At 48.5% G+C, this 26,009-nt stretch overlaps 1 protein-coding gene across 9 annotated transcripts; it reads left to right on the top strand.

Moving 5' to 3' along the window:
• The first annotated feature begins 3 nt into the window (after positions 1-3).
• TULP2 (TUB like protein 2) lies at positions 4-25,982 on the top strand. Of its 9 annotated transcripts, none has more exons than XM_083411528.1 (18): positions 4-93; positions 610-782; positions 1,686-1,807; positions 4,691-4,740; positions 6,737-6,781; positions 8,714-8,765; positions 9,592-9,748; positions 10,366-10,491; positions 11,784-11,903; positions 13,702-13,896; positions 16,111-16,302; positions 16,630-16,766; positions 18,861-19,043; positions 20,492-20,604; positions 21,656-21,770; positions 23,633-23,731; positions 23,846-24,017; positions 25,161-25,982. In XM_083411528.1, the coding sequence occupies exons 2-18, from the start codon at positions 716-718 to the stop codon at positions 25,292-25,294; spliced, it is 2,079 nt and encodes a 692-aa protein (XP_083267654.1). In that variant the 5' UTR covers positions 4-93; positions 610-715; the 3' UTR covers positions 25,295-25,982. The 9 variants fall into 9 exon arrangements, with proteins under 9 accessions (XP_083267654.1, XP_083267660.1, XP_083267655.1 ...); XM_083411529.1 differs by having other exon boundaries at positions 82-266; XM_083411534.1 differs by lacking the exons at positions 1,686-1,807; positions 6,737-6,781 and having other exon boundaries at positions 39-220.
• Positions 25,983-26,009: the final 27 nt, after the last annotated feature.

The raw sequence follows: 26,009 nt of genomic DNA, 5'->3' as shown, positions 1-26,009 counted from the left end.
TCCAACCTCTTTTGCATAGACGGCCACGCCCCCGTCCTCCTCCTTCCCAAATAGCTGCATCCCCCCTTTTCCTCCCTTTATCCGTGTTTTCTAGTAAACGGACACTAGAGGGCGCAGAGAGGAAGGCGATAGAAGTTAATTTAAGGCGCAATTAGAGCCCGGATTTATTTGGAGAGCGAGAATTTAGCAGCGGCCGCGTGTGATCTGCTAACTGGCGAATGTATTTCTGAGCATGGGCAGAGAGCATTGGAAATCACAAGCTAGAGGTATAAGGCGCTTCGCGAGCGCTGATCCGGGAAAGCTTCTGCTACAGTAAAATGTATTCCTTAATATGCTGGTTACCCCTCTGAAATTTGCTTTGTAAGGCTGCCTGCTTTTAAAAATAAACAGGAGGAGATCTTTACTGAGCAAAACAAAGATTGTGGGGTGGTTAATTAACTGAGGTATCTCAGTCTTATTCATTTCAGTGGGTCTACAGTATTCTGAGTAAAACTTGCCTGAATGCCACCCAGTGATAACAGTGACTAGAAGTCATTCCAGTAAATAATAATTTAAAAATAACTCTGTTGGTAGCATTTCTAGAAGGCTAATTATGTTTGTCCCTTGCAGCAAAACGAAAGTAGTCTTGTTTATAGTTCACAAGCAGCCTCATACCCAGCATTGTTTGGGAATTCAAAGAAACCAGAAAATCAGAGCCATTTCGAAATTGATTCAAATGGTCTCCACTGGAGTCCAAACAAAGATCTCGGGAACCATCATGCAAAATTACAGGATTTTAAGAGGTGTGCAAATGCATATCAAACAGACAGTGAGCTTTCCAAAATGCATAGGGGATAGAAATGTCAGAAATGATAGTTTTATCTGCATGGTAAGTATGCATTTCTCAATTACTGCAAGAAATGGTAAGCGTGCCAGCTAGTACGTGTATACAGTGGTACCTCAGGTTACATACGCTTCAGGTTACAGACTTGGCTAACCCAGAAATAGTACCTTGGGTTAAGAACTTTACCTCAGGATGAGAACAGAAATCGTGCGGCGGCAGTGGGAGGCCCCATTAGCTAAAGTGGTGCTTCAGGTTAAGAACAGTTTCAGGTTAAGAACGGACCTCCGGAACGAATTAAGTACTTAACCTGAGGTACCACTGCATATGAAATGTACCGGTAAGTTGCATCTGTAGCCATGGGCGGAGCAAATAAGCCCTTACTGTTGGGCAACTAGTGCAAAAAGCAGTGGCTCTACCATTCACCGGAGCAGGATATTACCGCCATGTTACGACGCATACCGCTAAAAGAATTGCACAGGCTGCCAATGAGCCACCTGGAAGATATATGTAGTTTGGGACCAGGATGCCTGAGCATTTGTCTTTCCCCTTATATACCCAATCAATCACTGCTCTGCAGGTGAAGGTCTGCAGCAGATAGTCCATTCTGCACAATATAGAAACCAGGCCTTTCATGTGGTGGCACCTTCTCTTTGGAATTCCCTTGTTAAATATAAGACAGGTGCTACTTCTGTTGTCTTTGCAGTGCCTATTGAAGACTTTCTTCTCCCAACAAGCCAACAACTTAGCTTCCAACGATAACAGAGATCTTTCTCAGTCTGTATCTGCATTGGAATTCTTTTTTAGATGTTTAAATTGTTTTATTTTCATGTGTTTGCTGCTCTGGGCTCCTTTTGGAGGAAAGTTAGGGCGCTGATAAGACTGGAATCCACTCTCCTCTGCCCATGGGAAGAGCCTCTGTTGGCACAGCTACTAAGACCCTCTGGAACCAGCCAAGCCACGTCTATGTTGGCATCCAGTAGAATGGTGAGTGCCTCTGTCTCTACATTCTGGAATTCTTTATTCCAGAATGGAACATCTTTTTATGTGGCCTTTGTGGCATCGCCAAGATTACCCATTGTCCAATCAGCAAACGGTAGCTTGTATGGTGACCTTGAGCACTGAAGGAACTAGTGTGTAAAGCAGCTGCTGAGAGCTGGAGGACGAGGGGGGGAAATATATTAAGCGCAAGTTCTAAGTTTTTCAACTCTGGTTGATCTATTGACCTCAGTTCCTGAACTGGAATTTGTTCTTTCCCAGCTGTGATGCTGTATTAGAACTTGTGGTGTCTTTGCAAAGCCTGAAAGGGCTCCTTTATGCAAAGCGGACCCAAAACATACAAGCCGTAGGTTTCGTGGATTTCCTGGAAGGATATTAAAGGACGCTAGAGCCATGCTCAATTGGAACAATGATATCAACATGTCACTGAGACTGATCTCGCCAGAGGAGGTAAGCTAACAGAGGAAGGTGAAGCTAATGGGAGATTTTTTAGTTCAGTTTAGAGAACAGTTGGTGTCTGCAGCTTCAGGCTGTTGAAAAGATGCCCAGTGGACCCCCTTGCTGAGTGATGGGTCCACCTCCTCCTCACTTCTGCCCCTGCTGCCCATCTGCTTGCCCCCTACCTCTGGGCTCAGTCCCTACAGCCACCAGATGGAGAGTCAGTTGGGACTGTGCTCTTTGGACAGGGAGGGTGGAATGCAAGGAGGTCAACAGTAGGTGGTGCTAGAGCCAATGGCAAGCAGGGGAGCCGACCAATTCTAGTCTTGCCCCCGTCCTCCTGCTCCCTGCCAAATTGTACAAGGGGCAACACTGGGAGTAAGGAAGAGGAAGTGGAGAGGCAGTACCACGTCCCTGGACTGGTTGTCGGTAAGAAAGTCAGCAGATGTGAGCTGGCTCAGGGCAGACTGAGGCCAGTGGGGCAGTGCCAGGTAAAAGGTAAAGGGACCCCTGACCATTAGGTCCAGTCGTGACCGACTCTGGGGCACTCATCTCGCTTTACTGGCCGAGGAAGCCGGCGTACAGCTTCCGGGTCATGTGGCCAGCATGACTAAGCCGCTTCTGGCGAACCAGAGCAGCGCACGGAAATGCCATTTACCTTCCTGCCAGAGCGGTACCTATTTATCTGCTTGCACTTTGACGTGCTTTTGAACTGCTAGGTTGGCAGGAGCAGGGATCGAGCAACGGGAGCTCACCCCATCGCGGGGATTCGAACCGCCAATCTTCTGATTAGCAAGTCCTAGGCTCTGTGGTTTAACCCACAGCACCACCTGCGTCCCAACATTGGCCCTAATGGACCAACCTCCGCTAGGGAGAGCACGAGGCAACTGAAGGTTGGTGCTGTTTCTCCTTGCTCTGGCCAGCAAGGAGAGGAGCAACAGGGCCAGGAGGAATTCTGGGGAATTCAAATTGTAGTACAGTGGTACCTCTGGTTAAGAACTTAATTCGTTCCGGAGGTCCGTTCTTAACCTGAGGTACCACTTTAGCTAATGGGGCCTCCCGCCACCGCCGCCCGATTTCTGTTCTCATCCTGAAGCAAAGTTCTTAACCCGAGGTACTATTTCTGGGTTAGTGGAGTCTGTAACCTGAAGCATCTGTAACCTGACCGTCCACCGTACAATAAAGTGCAATCGATAGGAAATAAAAGCAGCAGTAAAAAGCTTCGTTAAAAATCATGCAGCATCTACCAGTAAGCTTGCCAGTCTGAATCTCCAGGTGGGAGAGAGTGCCTTTACTGTTCATGCATCTTGCAAGCTTCAGCTCAGCAGGAGCTGGGTGCAAATTGCAGCATAGACACCCTGAGGGGTTCCACCCTCCTCTGCTACTGCCTCCCAATTAACCTCCATCTCCAGGGCCTGCCCTGTGATATCACCGGGGGGCCCCCATCATAACATCACCAGGGTCTCAGGTTTGGACCGTGAGATATCAGGGTCTGAAATGCTCCTGACTTTGCAACCCTGCCTACCACAGCGCATAACAGTTGCTACAACTGGCAGAAAAACTATGAAGTGGTCTGCCAAGACCCTTAGCAGCATTCAAGTGGGTAGGGAGCCGGGAGGCGATTGGGAACCACTGCCCTATTCGTATATGTGTGCATGGATGTAGCCATAGTTCTGCAGCTGCTCATTCAAATGCAAGCTTTTCCTCTTGCTCGCTCTCGACAGACACGCACTGTGCAGGAAAGACACGCACTGTCTCAGGGTTCAGCAGCCCGGCCACTGGCTGCTTGCACACCTGACTCCCAAGGCCACTGGGCAGAAGGCACCTTTCGAGGCAGCCACAGGTCCTGCAGACTTAAGGCAGACAAAGTCACAAAGCTGATTAGGAGAATCTGGTGCTGGTTTGGCGGGGGAAGAGGAGCTGCTCCACTGCCTGCTCCCCCCGCCCTTCCACACCTACCTTCGCCAGCTGCAGTCCGAAGACCAGAGCTAGGAGGGAGAAGACAGGATCCAACCTCAGCCTTGCCGTTTGGGGGTTTGGGGCTTTCCCTGGGTGAAAGCGGTGAGTTAAGGGAGCCTGGGCTCGTCCTTGAGCAGGATTCCGGGTGAAGGGTGTCATTTGATTGCATTGATCAAATGGCGGCAAGCTGTCTTCTCGTTCTCTACCGAAAGATAAATATCTGGCACCGTTTTTTAAAGGGAGTGTTGGAAGGTGCCAGGAGTCACACCTGAAACTCTGGATCGAGGAGCGAGAACTAGTGATTTGTGACACTAGCAAAGAGAAGCCAAGACTGGCAGTGAATTGAGAGTCCTAAAGGCTCAGGGCAAAGACGGCTGTGTCGTAGGTGACAGCAGGGGGAAAATTGATTTTAAAAATCAAAAGTACGTAATATTGTGCCTCTCTATCCATTATCTGGTTTTTTCTGCTTGGCAGATGCAGTTCGATCCTGCTGCGGTCCAACCATCTCCAGCAAGGCATAAAATGTAAGCGAACAGGGCTCTTCTGGGTGGGTGGGTGTGTACTGTTGGCTGTTATTCTTGCTAATCCCTCCTGAGGCTAATTCTGTCCCGTCCACCTTAGAAAGAGAACAGATGCCTTGCATGGATAGCCTCGCCCGTTCGCCTTCACGCTTTTAATCCATGCTCTTAGCCTCCGGAGGTCATTTTCGTTTAAGAACCCACTTGTGAAGCTGCTGTTAGAAGAGATGTCTGTGCCACAGACTTAATCAATTCTATATGTCAGTTTAGCTGCTCTGGCTCACCGCCCCACACTCCCCCAAAAATGTTCCCTAGGAATACATTTCAGGGCAGACAGTTGTGTTTGTCTGTTGCACAAAGCAACCAAGAGCCTTGTGGCACCTAAAAGATTTGTTTGTGAAGGCGCAGGACTTTGTATTATAGCTTAGCAACATCTGGAGGGCCACAGGTTTCCCACTTTTGCACTGAAGCTTAAATGTATGTAAAAGAAATGGAATAATAATAATAATAATAATAATAATATAAAAAAATAATATTTTTATACCTCGCCCACCTGGCTGGGTTTCCCCAGCCACTCTGGGCGGCCCCCAACAGAATATTAAAAACACAATAAAACATCAAACATTAAAGAACTTCCCTAAACAGGGCTACCTTCAGATGTCTTCTAAAAGTCAGATAGTTGTTTATTTCCTTGACATCTGATGGGAGGGCATTCCACAGGGCAGGCGCCACCACCGAGAAGGCCCTCTGCCTGGTTCCCTGTAGCTTCACTTCTCTTAGTGAGGGAACCGCCAGGAGGCCCTCAGAGCTGGACCTCAGTGTCCGGGCTGGACGATGGGGGTGGAGACGCTCCTTCAGGTATACTGGGCAGAGGCACCAGTCTAGCTGCCACATTCTGGATTAGTTGTGGTTTCTGGGTCACCTTCAAAGGTAGCCCCATGTAGAGCTGCAGCGATGCTCCTACAGCCTCCCTGATGTCCTTCAGATATTGTTGACTCTTAACTCCCATCAGCCCTAGGCAGCATAGACAATGGTCAGGGATGATGGGAGTTTGAGTCGGGTCCCTCTGGTTCTTTCAGACTGGCTCTCCAAGGCTTCCAGTAGCTGCAGTTTGGTGGCAGTGCATATGCTTGGGCTGGAGAAGGTCCCTGGTTCTGTCCCTGGCCTCTCCATATAAAACGTGATGAATATACCACTTATGGGATGCTCTCTCCCAGCGACACTTGCTTGAGGCTGCCAATGCTGTAATCCTTTGGGTGCTAAGTGAAAACCATCCTGCTTCCTTCTGCCGTTATGCGTCCCAAGACATAGCTCCACCCCCATCGTTCTGCCTGGACTCTGAGGTCCAGCGCCGAGGGCCTTCTGGCGGTTCCCTCACTGCGAGAGGCCAAGTTACAGAGAACCAGGCAGAGGGCCTTCTCGGTAGTGGCACCCGCCCTGTGGAACGCCCTCCCATCACATGTCAAAGAGAACAACAACTACCAGACTTTTAGAAGACATCTGAAGGCAGCCCTGTTTAGGGAAGCTTTTAATGTTTGATGTATTACAGTATTTTAATATTTTTTTGGGGAAGCCGCCCAGAGTGGCTGGGGAGGCCCAGCCAGATGGGCGGGGTATAAATAAATTATTATTATTATTATTATTATTATTATTATTATTATTGCAAACAAAACAACTTTTCAAAATATATAGCAGATGCAAACAGCCCAGAGAGCTTGGCAGGAGGAGCAGCATGTAAGCGTAATTAAATAACAAGAGGTGTTGTGCAACTGTCTCAGCAATCCCTTGCCTGTGCTGCGCTATTCTTGCAGATTGTGCTAATCTCCCAGCCTTCCATTGGGACTGGCGCTGTCCCTGTGTGGTTTGCCTGTAGGTGCACTGGACATCTTGCAGCAAAGACGACTTTTCTGCTCGCTTAGTGTCAGCACATATTTAGGGCCCGAGCATTCAGAAAGCATTTTTCTTTTTGGTGGTCTGACCCGCCTGCACCGTTTTCTTGCAGCCTCACGGAATCCACAAGTAAAAATGCTTCACCCACCCCTGGGAGGTAAGGAAGGGGAGGAAGGGAATTTAGTAAGAACTGGTGCTTCTTAGTCTGCCTGGCTAGCTAGCTGCTTAGCTGAGTATTGCAACTGAGATAACAGCATAGTGGTTAAGAGGCAGAGGCTGGTTGTAAGCGGAATCATTTACAGCTGTATCAATGGAAAGGTAGTGGTGAGGCACCTGTTTTCCATGCAGAAAGTTAGGATTGGGAGAGACCCAGGTCTGAAACCCTGGAGAGCCACAGCCAGTGTAGACAATATGGAGCCAGATGGGCCAGCAGTTGGAGAGCTTTGTATGTTCCCTAGCTATGCACTTATTGACAAAATCAACCATTTCAAAATGGTATAAATGAACATCAGGGCTGCAACCATTCATTGGCTGGATTGATATATTAAGGCCCTTTTTGACCGAAATGACACCGATTAATCAGGCACACATTTCAGCGAACGTTCATTATTTTTAAATAAAAGCACTTACACAAACTTCAGCTGAAAAAGGCCATTCCCCTTTAATTGTAACACAGAAGGGATGCCTCTTGGCCCCAGTGCCATCATATGTTGTTGTTGTTTAGTCGTTTAGTCGTGTCCGACTCTTCGTGACCCCATGGACCAGAGCACGCCAGGCACTTCTGTCTTCCACTGCCTCCCGCAGTTTGGTCAGACTCATGTTTGTAACAGGCCATCATATATACACATATAAAGAAAAACCCAGCATATTTTCTCCTTTCAAAACCATTGGTTTAGTCATAGGGAAATCTGTGCAGGTCTCATCAGTGAACGAATCCAATATTTATTTAAGCAGCACCTCCAAATAATACCAGCCTGCCGTACAATTGTGCGTGTAAAGTGCCTTGAATGTTTCAAAGCACTTTGGAAATCCTAAGCATCTTTATTAAGCATTATTTTGATTAGAACCCGGCTCCATCCAGTCCTAGATGCTGTCTTGCTACAGCTCCATCATCCCTAACTGTTAGCCATCTGAATGGGGCTGATGGGAGTTGGAATCTGACAACGTCTGGAAGGCCACAGAATCCCCATCCCTGCTTTAGGGAATGGGTCTACTTTAAAAACAGTGGAGCCCATCTTGTTTCTTCCTCACTTGTAACTCCTCTTTCCGTCAGTGTGAACAATACAGAGGGTATCCATGTTATTCTGCTCCACCAAAAATTACAGAGTGTCTTTGAGCCACCTGAAGTTGAACATATTTATTATGGCACCTAAGCCAGATGTGGCCAGATGTTGTGGGCTGCAGATTCCATCATCCCCATCGGTTCACTCTGCTGGCTGTGGCTGATGGGAGTTGTGTAATCCACAACATCTGAGCAGCACCTCAGAATTAGCGGACTCCATCTGCTGAAATAAAACCGTAGTCCACAATAGCTTATATGCCAATGCAATTGTGGCAGGTCACATCATCCACACCGTACATTCAAAGCGTGTGGCTTCCCCCAAAGGATCATGGGAACCGTACCTTTGCTAAGGACGCTGGGAATTGTAGCTCTCTCTGAGGGGTAAGCAGCAATTTCCAGGATCCTCTGGGGGAAGCCATGTGCTTTCAATGTGCCGTGTGGATGTGACCGTAGTCTTTAAGGTGCCACAACACTGCCATTTATTTGTGAGTGATGCAGGAGTTCGAGAGCACGGAGGGGTTTATAACTTATAAATCACGATGAGCGTGTGGACATGGCCTTGTCCACTTTTCCGCCTCCACCGTGGCTGGGCCTTTGAGGCTTTTGTGAGGTCACAAAATCCTTTCAGCGCCATGGCACTCAGAACCCCCAGGGAGCAGCAATCCTGGGGACTGACCCCTCTAGCAGGTGGGGCTGCCCCGGAGCTGGCAGAGTGATGCCACATCTCAGAATGTACCGGAATTTGTACCGCCGCCTCCATTCCCTCTCCAATTCACCTCCTGATGCTGGTACCCCTTTCTCTTCTAGCAATGGCAACGACGAAGCAGCCTTCATCCGGAAGCAGAAACTGGAGATCCAGGTACCTTGCCTTAGGAGCGGGCCAAACTCTCGGGAGTGGGGAGGAGCTTGAACATTGCTGGGGACCTTCTTGGTGGGGTGGGGCAGACAGCTCTTGATCTGCAGGGATGCAGTCGCTTGGCGTGCGTTACCTGTAAGTGGCAATGCTTTGTTTAAAAGGTTCTTGAGTATGGCAAGGGCAACACACCCCACAATTCAGCTGCTGCAGTGTATTCCAGCACAAGGGTTTAGATCTGGGTTTTTGGCAGAACTCATCTGTGGGATCTCTTAATGGGGGAGGCAAATAGAGGGGAATCATTGCAATTGACATGAGTCTTAGAATCATAGAACTGTAGAATTGGAAGGGACACAAAAGGTCATCTAATCCCCAATCCAGTGCTTTTTAGGGTAAAAAAATGGGACGTCGGTATTCATCTATTGATAAAAGTGCTGTGGGTGTTCGCATAACTTGGCAAAGAAAGAGGTGACTGTACTGCAAGCCACAGCCACCAAAAAAGCGTTGAATTTGTCCGAGTATACACAGCACCCTCCTCTACACCAGTGTGGTGTAGTGGTTAAGAGCGGTGGACTCGTAATCTGGTGAACCGGGTTCGCGTCTCTGCTCCTCCACATGCAGCTGCTGGGTGACCTTGGGCTAGTCACACTTCTCTGAAGTCTCTCAGCCCCACTCACCTCACAGAGTGTTTGTTGTGGGGGAGGAAGGGAAAGGAGATTGTTAGCCGCTTTGAGACTCCTTAAGGGGAGTGAAAGGCAGGATATCAAGTCCAAATTCTTCTTCTATTTAACTCTGCTTCCGTTTCTGACCATCTCTCTGTACACCCTTCCAGCGCCGCATCATCGAAAAGAAGCAGCGGCGCAAGCGCCAGGAGCCGCTCATGGTCCAGGCCAACACGGAGGCCAAGGTGAAGGGGCGCCGTGGGAGGCGCAAGCCGGAGGAACGCATCCCACTCATGGAGTCTTGCAGTGAGCATAGCCTGTGCAATAGTGAGTATCAGCGCTGCCCAGCCTGAGGAGATCATGTGGCCTAGCAGCCTGCTCTCGGCATTTAAATCCTTTCATTGGGTGGTGTTTTGGGAACATTGACATATCCTATCGCGTAGGATGAAATTCCAGTCTACGAGGAGGCTTTTTTTATTGTGATAATTATTTTTTGAATAAACAGAGCTGCAAAGTGATTAGTAACTTCAAATGTGCACACATTTAAACTGCATGCATTTACATTTGCACTTTTGAAGGCTACAGAAGGGGGCAATATGCAGGGGAAAAGCAGTCAGGGATGAGCTTTGATAATTATATTAAAGGCACCCCCCTTTCCTCCAAGGAGCTCAAGGGGGTGTAAATGGTTCCCCCCCCCCCCGGTATATCACCACAACCACCTTGTGAGGTAGGTTATGCCGAGGGACCGTGACTAGACCAAGATCACCCAGTGGGTGGATTCGAACTCGGATCCTTGAGGTCCACAGCCAACCCACTTCAGTACTGGACCAAAATTTGCCCTTCTCAGCTAAATGGTAGATAAAATGGATGGTGTGGAGATTTCGGAGCTTTTCTCGGATGAGATTTGATGCCCGCTGAACGATAATCCGCCTGTCTTTCCAAAGGTACAAGCAACCCTTTCCTCGTGGAATCGGTCCCAGAGGCCCACCTTGGCGCTCATATGTGGGGTAGCTCTGTGCAGATGAACCGGACGCACAACGGCCAAGGGGAATGCCAGGAACCCTTTCCAGGTAACAAAAGAACGTACGGTCATATAAGAGCTTTGCTGGATCAGGCCAGTGGCCCAACTAGTCCAGCTTCCTGTTCTCGCAGTAGCCAGCCAGATTCCCTTGGGAAGCCCACAATCAGGGCAATGGGCACAACAGACGTCTCTCCCCTTGAGACTTCCTCATAACCCTTCCCAGGCCACACTCCTCATTAGCCTGGTTTCAGTGTTTTTGCATGGCTAATTATGACTCTTGCTTGTCTGGATGAAGGATAGAGGCCAAGGGTGGGTGGGGACTAGCCTACCGTGCAGTGGTAAAATTTACCTTCATTGCTCCTCCCCCTTTTGCCCTCTGACCCCGCCCAGCACATGTGGCCCTCAGAGTAATTGCCCAGAAGGCAATGTGGCCCTTGGGAATAAAAAGTTCCCCACCCCATAGGCTCTGAAATCTTGCACTTCTCTTTCCAGGAATAGCTAGTGATTATCCCTGTTACAAGAAAATACCTCAATTTTCCTTATGGGGAGCCCTTAAGAGTCCCTCAGGAAATCTCTATCAGTCAGAGAGAAAGCAGAGGCCGACCAGAGTATATTGAAAGCAAAGCGGCTAATAAGCCTGATCTTTATTAAAGGATATCAACTATTGCAACAGGGTCCCCACTCACCACATGCAGGAGGGAGGAGAACTCCGAACAATGGTGCGCGAGCCCCTATAAAGACTTTTGAAATTGCCCACTCTGTAACCCAAGACCACCCTCCAAAGCATCATACATACATCACAGAAAGAGGTGGTCCCCAGCAGAACTGTGAGAGCGCTGCTTCTCTCCTGTCTGCCAGGATACCTGATAATGCCTTAATTGATAGCATTTTCTGGGTAGCCTGGCCATCACTTTGAGATGGTAAATACTTTAGTTCCCTAATCTCTTAGGCATATCGGTAGTTTGCTTAGCTTAACGCATACTTGCTAGTCTGTATTTGCAGGGAGGTGTAAGCCCCTACAGTCCAAAGACCATTGGAAAGCTTTTCCCATTTCCTTCCTCCTTGCAGAGAAATATTTGAGGTCAATTTGGGAGAGTCAAAATGGCTTCCTGTGACATGCGGTTTATATACTTATGTATTCGTTTACCTTGTACGTTTATGAACATTTATTCTATATTTGAGACCTTAGAATTATTATAATCCCCACCACCTGTTTCCTCTTTTCCCTGAGGTCTTCAGCACCCTTGCACCTTTATTTATTTTTTATTTTATTCAACAAAATTTATACAGTGCTTGATTGAACAGCCTATGTGTGGTCTTTGTGCCCTGCCCTCTTCGCAGATTTCTTTGATGAGGCCCAGCTGGAGGAGGAGCTGGAAGTGGCCATTTTGGAAGAAACCCAGCCTATCAACAGGAACGAATCAGCTCCCAAGAACGGCTGGCAGGCCAAACAGAGAGAAGGTGAGGGGGGTGGAGGGAGAAGAACCAGGTTGCTGAACATTCACCACTGTGATACTGTTAGTGGTTGCTAAGCAACTGCCTCTGATGCTCGGTTGCCAGGTACCAGAGCTGAGTCAACAAGACTCGTACTGCTTTGCACATGTCCAAGGACGAAATTCTCCTATGCAGAGAGGGGTTCCCGAAAGACAGAGGCAGCTATATTAGGTAGTCTGCAGGGCGCACAGGTACCCCAATGCGGGAAATACCCCTGCTAATGTTCCCAGTTGATTTGAGGGGATTCCCACTACTAGTCGCTTCCCCAATGCAGGGAGAGAAGGTCTAAAAGCTAAATTTATGAGGAGATAGCTGGTGGTGTGGTTTCTACAAGGTGTTGCTGTGGGAATAAGAAGTAGCAAAGTTTTTACCCCTGTTCATTCCAGCTATACAGCATTTAGTGAATCTTAGGGGGCCACTCACCAGATTGTTGCGTTCCAGTATTGTCTGCCTGTGTTTTCCCCCAGACCTGATCTAAAAAATTATAGGGCTTATCTGCCCAGTGTAGGTAGGCAAAATTCGACTGAGGCTTCAGAACTAATGTGCCTTTAGTTAAAAACTTCCCCCTTCAACCTTCTGCCCATTTTATTTCTTCCTGTTCAGCAGAGCTTGTGAGAAATTACTCCTTAGTCACTCTGGTAATGGGGTTTGGAAAAGACTTTCATTGTTAGTTTGTTGCTGTCTTTTATTTTCTATTGCAGCAAAATCAATAAAAGAAGGGATTTAACCCTTTCCCCTGTGCCATCTCTTGAAACAGTCGCCACCAAAGTTGCTTTTATCCATGAACGGGGGTTGGGGAAGATGGGTATAATACGAGAAATGGCAGCTTCAAGAGAAGTGGCAAATTAAATTGGCGAAATATTGCTACAAAAAGGGTTATGTTGTGAACCACCCTGAGATCTATGGGTGAAGAGTAGCATACAACTTTAATAAATAATAAAAGAATAATTAAATTACCTATCCCCACTCCCCTAGGAACAGGGCCTCAGTCCAACCTTTTCATAGGTCTTCCTGCAACAGGTTTTATAAAAAGAAATTGGGAGATCCAATCAATAATCTCACACTTTGGGCCTCATTTTAAAATAGCAAGTTTCCAGTTCTGATGCAGATATAAGCTGAAAAATGTGAGAGCACAGACTGGTGAAATCACAGGAACCAGAGAGAGAGAGACTGAGCTAGACATCCACTGATCAAATTCCAGTGGGAATTCAGGGCATCCTATACTGCATTTCCTTCTCCTTTCCCATGGTTGGACACTAACAGCACAAATAATGCAATTTTTCTTATTTACACCTCCCTACCCCAAGTTATGGGGACGTGGGTGGCACTGTGAGTTAAACCACAGAGCCTAGGACTTGCTGATCAGAAGGTCGGCGGTTCGAATCCCCGCGACGGGGTGAGCTCCCATTGCTCGGTCCCAGCTCCTGCCAACCTAGCAGTTCAAAAGCACGTCAAAGTGCAAGTAGATAAATAGGTACCTTCCTGTGGCAGGAAGGTAAACGGCATTTCCGTGCACTGCTCTGGTTCGCCAGAAGTGGCTTAGTCATGCTGGCCACATGACCCAGAAGCTGTATGCTGGCTCCCTTGGCCAATAAAGCGAGATGAGCGCCGCAACCCCAGAGTCGGTCACGACTGGACCTAATGGTCAGGGATCCCTTTACCTTTACCCCAAGTTACAGAACTGGCTTTTTGCTGGCTTGCTATTTAAGGCACATTTCATGCATAACCCCTGAGGTCATTGTCATCTCTTTCTTACCACCTGCAGGGCGCCCCAATGCCCAGCGACATAGCCAGGCTTCCAGGTCAAAGAAGGAAGTCTTATCATTCAGAGAGGCTGTTCCGTCTAACATTGTGGACATGGAAGGCGAGGCTCCTGGTTGCCAGTTCCAGGCACCCCTGTTGGAAAAGGAAGCCTCTTCCCCAATACAGAAAGCTCCATCCATCATCATGGATATGGAAGGTGAGACTCCAGAGTTTTGAATAAGAGTACAAGGAGGCATGGAAAGAAGAAAAGCCCACTCTTGAGGCAAGGGAGTATGAGCTTGTGCTTTGAACATGTGCCCCGTTTCTAAAAAACTGTGCCAGGGAAGCATGTATACTCTTAACAGGGCAGAAAAATTTGCATTTAAAGCTGTGCATATGCGAGTAGTAAGATAACATGCCACTCCTGCAACGCTTTCCGTATAAAAGCTGCTGCAAAAAAGGCAGCTCAGAAACTTCCATTTTAAATGCAGCTGTCAAGTGGTGGGCCGCACCAATTTTGCATCTTCATTGGTTGCTAAACAGTTTCCAGGCTCACGTTTAGAAGACACCTTGACAATTATGTAGTATACAAATGACCATAGGATCATAGAATTGGAAGGGACCCTGAGGATCATCTAGTCCAACCCCCTGCAATGCAGGAATACGCAGATGTCCCATACAGGGATCGAACCTGCAACCTTGGCATTATCAGCACCACACTCTAACCAACTGAGCCATCTTGCCATGTTAGTTAATAAATTGCATTTCCCCCACCTTTAATTCAAGAGCCTCAGGTGACATACACAGTTCTCTCCTGAAGTTTAGGTGGGTTCCCACGAGGCAAGACACAGCGATAACAGCAAGGACCTTTATTGAACTACATGACTGGGAAATGGGGGCAAAGCAACTGCTTATATACATTTCAGAAAGCCTGGGCCACTCCCAACGTGATTGGCTGTCTAAACTTCCAAGCTGCGAATCACAACTCAAGAGTTCAAGGGCCAATGGCAGAAGCCCAAATCTTGAAATGTTCTGTGATTGGACATCATGTATCGAATCAGAACACAGGAGCTCAGAATCCTTAGTCCAGACTCAAGCTCCGGCAAACACAGACCACTGAGTACATAACATCCTTCCTCATTTAATCCCCACAACAACCCTTTGGGTAGGTTAGGCTGAGAGGCAGTGGCTGTCCCAAGGTCACCCAGAGAGCTTCATGGCTGAGTAGGGATTCAAACTTCAGTCTCCAGGTCCTAGTCCAGCACTGGTCGCCCTCTGCTTTAGCACAAGATCAGGAATGGGAATGAGCGAGCAAGTATGGGGGATGCACAGTGGATCTGTGTTTAATAAGATAGAGTGTGAAGAGTGTGCAAATGGGTTCATGGAGGGAGGGAGCAAGCAAGGAAGAAGTAGAAAGACAACAAGGCCCATCTTCTTACATTATTCCCCATGTCAAATATGAGCCATTGTTCCTAAACTGCATGCAGACAGGAATATAGACCGGTGTGTGTGTTCCCTGGGTGCAGAAATTACATCTGATGTTCCAACAATATATGCCGAAGTGAATATACAGACACACAAAGCCATCCTATATGAGCCAAGCCAATGGACCACGGCGCCCAGTATTGTCTATTCTGACTTGCAGCAGTTAAGGGTCTCAGGAACAGTCTTTCCCATCATCTGTTAAAAAGGTAAAGGTACCCCTGCCCGTACGGGCCAGTCTTGACAGACTCTAGGGTTGTGCGCCCATCTCACTCAAGAGGCCAGAGACAGCGCTGTCCTGAGACACTTCCGGGTCACGTGGCCAGCGTGACATCGCTGCTCTGGCGAGCCAGAGCCGCACATGGAACGCCGTTTACCTTCCCGCTAGTAAGCGGTCCCTATTTATCTACTTGCACCCAGGGGTGCTTTCGAACTGCTAGGTTGGCAGGACCTGGGACCGAACGACGGGAGCGCACCCCGCTACGGGGATTCGAACCGCCGACCTTTCGATCGGCAAGCCCTAGGCGCTGAGGCTTTTACCCACAGCGCCACCCGCGTCCCTCCCCCCATCATCTGTTACCTGACATCAATCCTTGCTAGGCTGTTGCTCACTTGTATTTTTTCCTGGAAACGCCACAGGGTTTACAGGGACACATTGGTGAATGACATGGTTTTTGTGTTATGTACTTCCGGTCTCTAAAATATAAGGCAAGTGGGGGGAACTTTTGGCCTTCCAGACGTTGTTGAACTACAACTCCCATCAGCCCCGGCGAACTGGGCCAATGGGTAGGAACGATGGGAGCTGTAGTTCAGCCACTTCCAGAGGGCCTGAGACTCCCCACACGCCTGATATAAAGTCTGAAGCAGCCCTGGGACAGGAGGTAGAAGGTGGCGTGGAGACGAGAACAAGCCAGAAGAGGGCAGTAACAGAATTCATTTCACATCTTAGACCATTTCGAGAATGAACCACAGAGAGAAGACATGGACCTAGAATCTACAGGGTCCAAGGATACCACTGGTGAAGCCTGCCATGTCGACACACTGCTCAGCAATTCTGACAGTGAGGGGGAATCATCCCAGGAGTTGACAGTCCCACCCTCACCCATGAAAAAGCCCCGGGACAGGATGCTTGCACACAGAGGTGAGTGGCCTTCCAGCTGGAAGGGGGTCATCTGCCAAACTGCTCTTTCACTGATCTTGGCAAAGAGTTCTGAGATATAGCCAAGAGTTGTGTGTGTTTCTGCAGCTCTCTGCAAACATCCAGTGATGTTTAGCACAGAATTAGGTGTCATGAGGACCTTAGGTAGCTAGTTTTTTTAAAATACAACTTTCTAGCATTAATGGCTGTTAAATTAGGCATGCAATGTATAGGCTATGCCCCTGATCTAAAGAGGTAGAAGGGAGAGACAGAGAGAGATCAGTGACTGGATTCCACCCCATCCCTCGCAACCCTCCTTGCTCTTCTCAGGGTCTCTCACCAATGGAAGGAGAAGCCAGAGTGAGGAAGACGAGGACGATGAAGAGAAGGATGACGAAGATGAAGACTTCAAGGACAAGGATCAAGACATCCTTATGTACTTCCGTGAGGAAATTGACTCGGCCACCGTAAGAGCCTACGGCTGAAATTGAGCATCCCCTTTTCAAGCATCTGAATGATCACTCGGGATATATGTGACTGGGTGCATACCATATATTTAAAATGCATGGCTCCCCCCCCCCCAAAAAAAAAATCCTTGGAAGTGTAGTTTACACATACTCACATACTTACAATCCCCAGCACCCTTATCAAATTACAATTCCCATGATTCTTTAGGGGAAACATCGCATGCTTTAAATATATGGTGTGTACAGTATGCAGTTGTTCTAATGTGAGAGAAGCCCCCCCCCCCCATCCTAGCTGTTGCCCCCGATGTCCTGCAACTCTACTCGGGTGCTATTCCATAGGTACATCTTCACCTCACCCCACCGCCATTTTGTTCATTGTCTCCACAGAAACGGACGAGGTTGGGGGAAACTATTGTCAGTTTCGACAGACAAATTTGGGGTGGTTGAAAGAACCAGTGCATTTGTGGAAATGGACAATGGTGTCTCTCTCTCCCCCTTATCCGTGGCTAGAGAACAGTAATGGAAACTGGCCACAGTGAAATGGACAAGCTTTCCCCCCTCAACATACTTTTATATAGGGAGAAGTCTAAAGGTGAAAAAGGCACTCCAAAATATGTGGAAAGAATGGTGGGTGAAGGACTTAAAAAATGAGTTCAGATGAAACACATCTGTTGCGGTGCTGCTCCCTTGAAGGGCGGTGCCACAAACTTAAAACAGGGTCTACAAATGGTTCAACTGTCATAGCTTAAGAGCATAAGACATGCTTGCTGGATCAGGCCAGTGACCCATTTAGTCCAGCATCCTGTTCTCACAGTGGCAGACCAGAGGCCTGTGGGAAGTCTGCAAACTGGACATGAGCACAAGAGCACTCTGTTTCTGCTGAGGTACCTTGGAAATGGTGGTTCTTTTTGTGGGTTTGCTGAGAATTCTATCTTAGAGGTTCTTTAGGCCAGGAGGAGATTGGCCGGGTATAGGCCTATATAACAAGTACCTGGTTTTCTTCTCCAGCTTTACACACACGCCCTAAACACACTACCTTTTAAAAACCAGGGAGTCAAAATTTGCTATTTTAAGATTTATGTTTTAGCACAGAGCAGGGCCAGCCCAAGACATTTTGGCATCTGAGGCAAAATGGTGCCCCCTCCCCTCCAGGGAAGAAGGGGTGAGTGAATACGTATCTACATCAGGAACAAGGAGGGGAATAAAGATCTACACTGGGATCTGCTGCTCCTGGGGATCCAGAAGCCTGAGGTGGTTACCTCACATTGCCTCATGGGCAAGACGGCCGTGGAACAGAGTATTCCTTTTACATGGTCATAAACCATACAGGAACGAAGAGTCTATTCTCTGCGATAATTGCTTAAGTTGTGTTTAATTAGGCTTGGGAAATCCCAATACTCATGTTGATCCGACATTAGCTTCGAGGGAATTAATAATCACATGGCCTGAGGTGTTCGATAAAATTTGTCAGCTTTTGGCTCTCTAAAAGTTGTTGGACTCCAACTCCCAATTGCCCCACTGAGTATTGCCAATGACCAGGGAAGCTGGGAATTGTAGTTCAATAACATATTGAGTGCCACAGGTCCCCATCCCTGCTTTAGCCTCTCACAGAACTATAATCCACAGGATTCCATGTGTTTGAAGCCGTGGCACTTGTAGTCCACACATAACAGCAAGGAGCCAATCAAGCAGTTAAAGGAGAGAACAATTGCCTTTGACTGAGCTTTCCTACCTAATTCCTTCCAAAACACCTCCCACAGGGCTACCTGAGGACAATCTTGCCTTAGGAAGGAAAGAGAGAAGACTGAACTGTCTGAAAAGCTGCCTACCATCTAATTCCCAGTATTCCACCTGAGGGCATTTCCCTCCTTCAGATGGGCTACTTAAGGACCATCTTGCCCCAAAGGGAGGAAAGGTTGAGTTATCCAAAAGGATTTGTTCCCCCTTGTCACTTGTCTTGGTTGTTTTAATGTTGTTTCAATTGATGCTTATTGTTTTCCTATTTCCATGTTAACTGCTTTGTGAGGTTTCCCCCCAAAGCAATCTCTTAACTATCCTTAAGAAGCAGCCTATCCTTATTTTTTCCCCTCTCAGTCTCCCAGTGAAGAATGTAGCACCCCTTTGTCCCTCAATCTGGATGACCTAGAAGAATTTGTACTGAAACCCGCTCCTCAAGGCAGTACCATCCAGTGTCGCATCACACGGGACCGGAAGGGAATGGACAAGGGCATCTTCCCCTTCTACTACCTGCATCTGGAGATGGAAAACGGAAAGAAGGTATCTGCAAGCGAGAAAGAATTCTGTGCCTTTAGAAACAACAACCACAACCCTGCTTTCAGGGGTCAGCAAACGTTTTCCGCAGCGGGCGGTCCACTGTCCCTCAGACCTTGTGGGGGCCCAGATTATATTGGGGGGGATCCCCCCCCCACGACTCTCCCCACCCTTTCCCACAGCACCAGACAAGCCCCGGTGGCTGCTTACCTGTGCCTTGCGAGCGGCAAAGGCTGGCAGCGGTGGAGGGATGATGAGCGGCGCAAAAGGGCTGGCTCCGGAGAGGGGCTGCTTAAAATGATGGTCAGCCAACCGCGGCTCAACAAAGCTCAGCCCCCTTCCTCCTCTAGGCAGGGCAGGGAGAAGCCAGGAGGAGGGAGGCAGGAGGCGGGGGGGAGGGAATGGCGCAGCCTGAACAATCAGAATCCCCACGGCGATCCACATGGCGATTCCCAGACCGTCCATGGGCCGGATCCAGAAGGCAATTAGGCCAGGTCCAGCCTTTAGTTTGCCGACCCATGGACTAGATGAAGTTTTAGCCCAGGGGTCAGCAAACCTTTTCAGTAGGGGGCCGGGACACTGTCCCTCAGACCTTGTGGGGGGCCGGACTATGGTATACTTGTGGGGGGGGCCTTCCCCACTGCCATGGCAACCACTGGGGCCCTGGCCTTACCAACCTCAGAACAATTTCTTTAGAGGCAAAAAGGCAAGTGCCTCACATATTCCAGCCTTCACACTGGTGTATGTAGTCTCTCTCACCTTCAAAAGATGTTCCATGGAAGAGGTCCCAGGTACAATCTCTAGGCATGGCCAGGAGAATCCCCTGCCGGAAATTCTGGAAAACTGTTGTCAGATAGTGTAGTAGACAGTAATGAAAGGCTAGATGGATCCATGTTCTTAGTAGGTTGCAACAAGCTTCAGAGGAGGAAGCTGCCAATGGGGATATCCAGACTAATGATCTTAACAATAATATTGTAATTACTCTAGAAGGAGGTGCAATTTGTACCGCTTCCTGTGATTTGACACTGCTCAGCAATTATATCCCAGGGTTGTTTTCCAATACATTTGGATCTTCACAGGAGATGTTAAAAGTAGGTCATGAGGGACCTGTGGGCCTCCAGATCTTGCTGAATTACATCTCCCATGGCCATGCTTGCTGGGAGTTGTAGTCCCACAACATTGGGGGGGGCACAAGTCCCCCACACCTGCAATAAAGTCTCTGCAATTATTCTGGATGGAAGTGGCTTAGAACTGGGACAGAGAGCCTTGGGCCTGTAGATATCGTTGGATTCCATCTCGCATCAATCCCAGTCAGGGAGTTGTAGTCCAACAGCATCCAGAGAAAGGGAAATGTAAAGATACCTGTGTGGATCAGAAAGGGGATGCTGGCCATTTTGGGAGGGAGACTTCCCAGGGACCAGTCTCACTGACCGTTGCTGTGTATTCTCCCTCAGCGATTCATTATGTCTGGACGGAAGAGGAAGAAAAGCAAGACTTCCAACTACCTCATTTCACTGGACCCCATTGATCTGTCAAGGGATGGAGATAACTACATTGGGAAAGTCAGGTGTGTCTGTTTCAACCCTATCTTGCGTTGGCAGGGCTGTGGCACAGTTGGGAGGGTGCCTGGTTTGCGTGCAGGTGGCCCCAGGTTCAATCCATGCCATCTCAGGAAGCTCAGGTGATGTGACAGACTGAGACCCTGGAGCGCTAGGGCCTTTCAGCGTTACACTGCTGTGGTCACGTCACCCCAAATATCCAGCCCTGCAGCACCTTAGGTAGGTAAGGTAAGGGAACCCCTGACCATTAGGTCCAGTCGTGGCCGACTGGGGTTGCGACGCTCATCTCACTTTATTGGTCGAGAGAGCTGGCGTACAGCTTCCAAGTCATGTGGCCAGCATGACTAAGCTGCTTCTGGCGAACCAGAGCAGCACACGGAAACACTGTTTACCTTCCCGCCAGAGTGGTACCTATTTCTCTACTTGCACTTTGATGTGCTTTTGAACTGCTAGGTTGGCAGGAGCAGGGACCGAGCAGCGGGAGCTCACCCCGTCACGGGGATTTGAACCGCCGACCTTCTGATCAGCGAGTCCTAGGCTCTGTGGTTTAGCCCACAGCGCCACCCGCATCCCTAGCACCTTAGTAACCTACCCATTTATTGGGCTGAGAGCATTCATAGGCAAGGACCTACAACGCCTCCTCTAAGTTATCACCAAAGAAAACCACAGAGCAAGCGAGGCACCCTCTTTTCTTGGAGCAATTTAAAGTTCAAAGTGATGATAGTGATCTTTTGAGCTGCCCAGTTTTTCTGGAGGAGGAGTTCAAAAACAATTCCCATAAGGAGCAGGAAATGGCTATTAAGCCATTGTCCTTTCAGGCATCTTGTTTATTGAGAATTTGTCCTCATTTTTTTAATGTATGCACGAATGATCCTTAGCTGGGAGACACAAACACTTGGCTACTGCCTTTTATTTTTAGCAGTGCTCTTGTTCTTCATTTGTATTTTCCTTTGATATTGGGCTTTGGATTGTTATTTATTAATTGGGAAGTGGGGGAGTTGAGGATAAGGTATAACATTTCTAAAATAAGTATTTCTCCCCCCCCCCACCTGCTTCTAGGTCCAACGTACTGGGAACCAAATTTACCGTGTTTGACAATGGGATGAACCCAGATAAGAAACCTTTTGTTCCAGAAACAGCCCAGCTGCGGCAAGAGCTGGTTGCCATTTGCTACGTAAGCTTGAATGGAGAGTGGGCCCTGTTGGAATGAGGGGAGGAGCCTGGGCAGTAGGAAAGACCCAAGATCTCAAAGAGCCACCAACTGCCAAAACAGGCAACACTGAGCTAGATGGAGGAATGGCTTGTATAAGCAGAAACCTCTGTTGCTATGGTGCTGCCTTTACTGCAGAGTTGAGATGAGCCTGTAGTCCTCAGACTGGGCTACAACTCCCATCGATCCCTGGCAATTAGTCTGAGGCTAACGGGAGTTTGGGTCCAACAGCATCCGGAGGCCCAGAGCTCCTCCATCCCTGCTTTATTTATCACCTGGCCACTTGTGGTGTTTTCCTCTGGTATGAAGCAGATTTTTCTCCCAGTGGGACAATGATGGTTGAGTCCTTGGCCCAGTATACCTGAAGGAGCATCTCCACCCCCGTCGTTCTGCCTGGACACTAAAGACCTTCTGGAAGTTTCCTCACTGTGAGAAGTGAGGTTACAGGCAGAGGGCCTTTTCAGTGGTGCCTGCCCTGTGGAACACCCTCCCATCAGATGTCAGGGAAATAAACAACTACAGTGGTACTTCGGGTTAAGAACTTAATTCGTTCCGGAGGTCCGTTCTTAACCTGAAGCACCACTTTAGCTAATGGGGCCTCCCGCTGCGCCACTGCTGCACGATTTCTGTTCTCATCCTGAAGCAAAGTTCTTAACCCGAGGCAATATTTTTGGGTTAGCGGAGTCTGTAACTTGAAGTGTATGTAACCTGAAGCATATGTAACCCGAGGTACCACTGTGCCTGACTTTTTGAAGACATCTGTAGGCAGCCCTGTTTAGGGAAGTTTTTAATGTCTGAAATTTTATTGTGCTTTTAATTCTGTTGGGAGCCACCCAGAGTGGCTGGGCAAACCCAGCCAGATGGGCAGGGTATAAGTACAGTGGTGCCTCGCAAGACGAAAAGAATCCGTTCCGCTAGTCTCTTCGTCTTGCGGTTTTTTTCGTCTTGCGAAGCAAGCCCATTAGCGGCTTAGCGGATTAGCGCTATTAGCGGTTTAGCGGCTATTAGCGGCTATTAAAGGCTTAAGGGATTAGCGGATTAGCTGCTAAAAGGCTATTAGCGGCTTAGCGGGCTTAGTGGATCAGCTGATAAGTGGCTTAGCGATCAGCTGTTAAGCAGCTTAGCGATCAGCTGTTAAGCGGCTTAGCGGCTTGGGAAAAGGGGGGGAGGGGAAAAACCCCCGCAGGAACTCACAAGACATTTTCGTCTTGCGAAGCAAGCCCATAGCAAATTCGTTTTGCGAAGCACCTCCAAAACGGAAAACCCTTTCGTCTAGCGGGTTTTCCATCTTGCGAGGCATTCGTCTTGCGGGGCACCACTGTAATAAATATTATTATTATTACTACTACAAAATGAGAATGTCGGCTTCGGTTTCAGGCGATAGCTTTAGAATCTATCCACTGCATTGCACACAGATAGGAGAAGAGTTGTTTCTGGGTGCTGGGGCAGCTGCTTTGCATGCAGAAGGCCCAGGTTCAATCCCTAGCACCCACACACCCTCAAGTAGGGCTGGGGGAGACCCCTGCCTGAAACCCTGGAGGGTTGCTGCCAGTCAATATGAACAATACTGAGTGGATAGATCCGTGGTCTAACTTGGTACAAGGTGGCTTCTTAGATATGCATTTGCAGAATTGACAACATGCTACATAAATGAATAATAAAGTGACAGTAACAACCCGATGGCAGAGTGAATAGAATCATATAATTGGAAGGGACCCCGTGGGGTCATTTAGTCCAACCCCCTGTAATGCAGAAATCTTCTGTCCAACGTGGGGCAATAGGAGAGTTTATGTTGCTTTTTGCTCCTTTCCTCGCCTCCTTTATAGGAAACCAATGTGCTGGGATTCAGAGGCCCACGGAAAATGACAGTGATAATCCCCGGTGTGGACGCGGACAACGAAAGGATCTGCATCCGGCCTAAGAATGTGAGTGGTTCACTGCGGCATGGAGGCTGGCAGGCAGCCCCGCTCCTTCTAGTGCCCTTCTAGGGCTTGAAGCCACCAGCATAAAACATCCCCCCGTGTCTGTGTTGTTGGTAGGAACATGAGACCCTCCTGACTCGGTACCAGAACCGGAACATGCAGAACCTGATCAAACTCCAGAACAAGATGCCGGCTTGGAACGAGGAGACCCAGTCCTACGTGCTCAACTTCCGAGGGCGCGTCACACAGGCCTCCGTCAAGAACTTCCAGATCATCTCAGAAGACGACCGTGAGTAGTGGGCGGAGTTGAGACGAGGCGACTGCAGCCCAGTAACTTAAGCCACAGCCGCTCATAAGTGAGGCCGGTTCACTGGGGCTTCCTTCCAATCAAACAGGCTTAGAAGGACCACTTCCTTTGTGGGCAAGGGATTCTCTGGTGTGGCCTCCCCAAACTGGTGCCTTCCAGATGTTGTTGGACGAACCTCTCGCATTAGCCCCAGGCAGTGGAACCAATGGTCAGGGATGATGGGAGTTGTAGTCCAGAACAAACAGAGGGCGCCAAATTAAGGGAGACTGCTCTGGCTTAACAGTCCCAGCCCGGATATTGCTGCATCTCAGCAATGCACAAGAAGCCTTTGGACATAAAGGTTGCAGCAGACCTGAGTGTACGAATTACATATTTACATATTGGCTTGTGCAGACATGCTACACGAGGATCTATGTGTAACCAAGTTACCTCTATTCACCAAGCTCCATAGGTGTAAGAAAGCTATTTGCACCACCCAGCAACCATCTTTCAAAAGAACAGGACCTCTCAAAGATACACACCCCTCCCTCTGTTTATCACAGGCTGAAGGAAAGTTTGAGCAGAGGTTTGGCTGTATGTAGTAAACGGAGGTGGTGGTGGTGTATGTATCTTTGGAGGAGAGGTCCCTGAGCATGTTGTTTTGAAGAATGGGAAGATGGGTAGTGAAATATACTCGGGAGTCGAGAGTGGATTTCATGCTCTTTATTCAGCTCATAGTGGTGAGGAGGAATGGAAGTTACCCCAGAATGTCTTCTTTATATACATCATGTGCACAATGGGCCCCACGTGATTGGTTAATTCCGGGATTCTCCTGTAGGCCAATCAGGTTGCGGATTCACTTCCTCCTGGAGCTGGATTGGGTGGCTCCTGTGGACCAATCAGACTGCTGCATTCTGGGTCCTATTGTTCCAGGACCAATCAGACTGCTGCAGACTGAATCCTATTGTTCTAGGACCAATCAGACTGCTGCATTTTGGATCCTATTCAACTCAGTACATAACAGTTGGGCAGGCCGGCGAGGTGGTGGACCAGGGTGGATGTCTTCAAAGGTGTTTTGTCTGCATCAGAGATTATGTACAGAGTTTTCTGTCTCATTGGTGCTCTTTTCCCATCCCTGCCGTCCAGCTAACTACATTATGCTGCAGTTTGGTCGTGTGGCGCCCGATGTGTTCACCATGGATTACCGGTTCCCTCTCTGTGCAGTACAGGCCTTTGCCATCTGCCTGTCCAGCTTCGACGGGAAAATTGCTTGCGAGTAGAGAGCCATCCCGCCGACTTCTCTGACATCCAACCTCTGTGGCTTTTGCCCTGGATTGCTTCCTGCTGCCTCGTAAAACTGGACACAAACTGTTTTGCTTTCAGTATTGCCCACCTTCTACCTCCGACCTTCCCGTCTTCTGTCAGGCTGGACCTCCACATGACCTGTTGCCGTCAAACTGGCATGTGATTTCCCATTTTGCTGCTCCCCATTTGAATCCCGACAAGCCATTTCCTGCCAAAGTATCTTCACCATTTCCTGTAGCCCCCAAACCTTTGACTTCATCTCCGTCTTCCTTGTTTTGATTCTGATTTTTTATTCGCTTTGAAACTCCCCCTGCCCAACCTGATTTCTGACCTGTGTCACTTAACCTTTGAACCTTGCTACTTTGGTTAAGGCTTGTTATGTCCTAACTCCTCCCCCCCCACACTGCCTCCCCCCCTTCAAAGTAACTAATTAATATCCATCTATGCAAGAAACATACCATCTCACCAGATGTGGACCAAAGCTCCGTTATTGAAGAAACAACAAAGCACTTGAAGAAACAGCAACTTCTGCCAGCTTCATGAATTCAGAACAAGGGAAGGGGCAGCCATTTTGAAACTATGGGCTGAAGCTGCAACCCCACCTATTTTCCCTTCTCTATCAAATTGGGTAATAGATTGGAAATAAAGCTTACCCAGAGATCAGTCCGGCCGCCTGACTTATTCTTGGGA

Source organism: Podarcis tiliguerta, assembly GCF_965153285.1.
Source record: "Podarcis tiliguerta genome assembly, chromosome: 13".
Taxonomy (NCBI): domain Eukaryota; kingdom Metazoa; phylum Chordata; class Lepidosauria; order Squamata; family Lacertidae; genus Podarcis; species Podarcis tiliguerta.
This window is presented reverse-complemented; position numbering and strand designations above follow the sequence as displayed.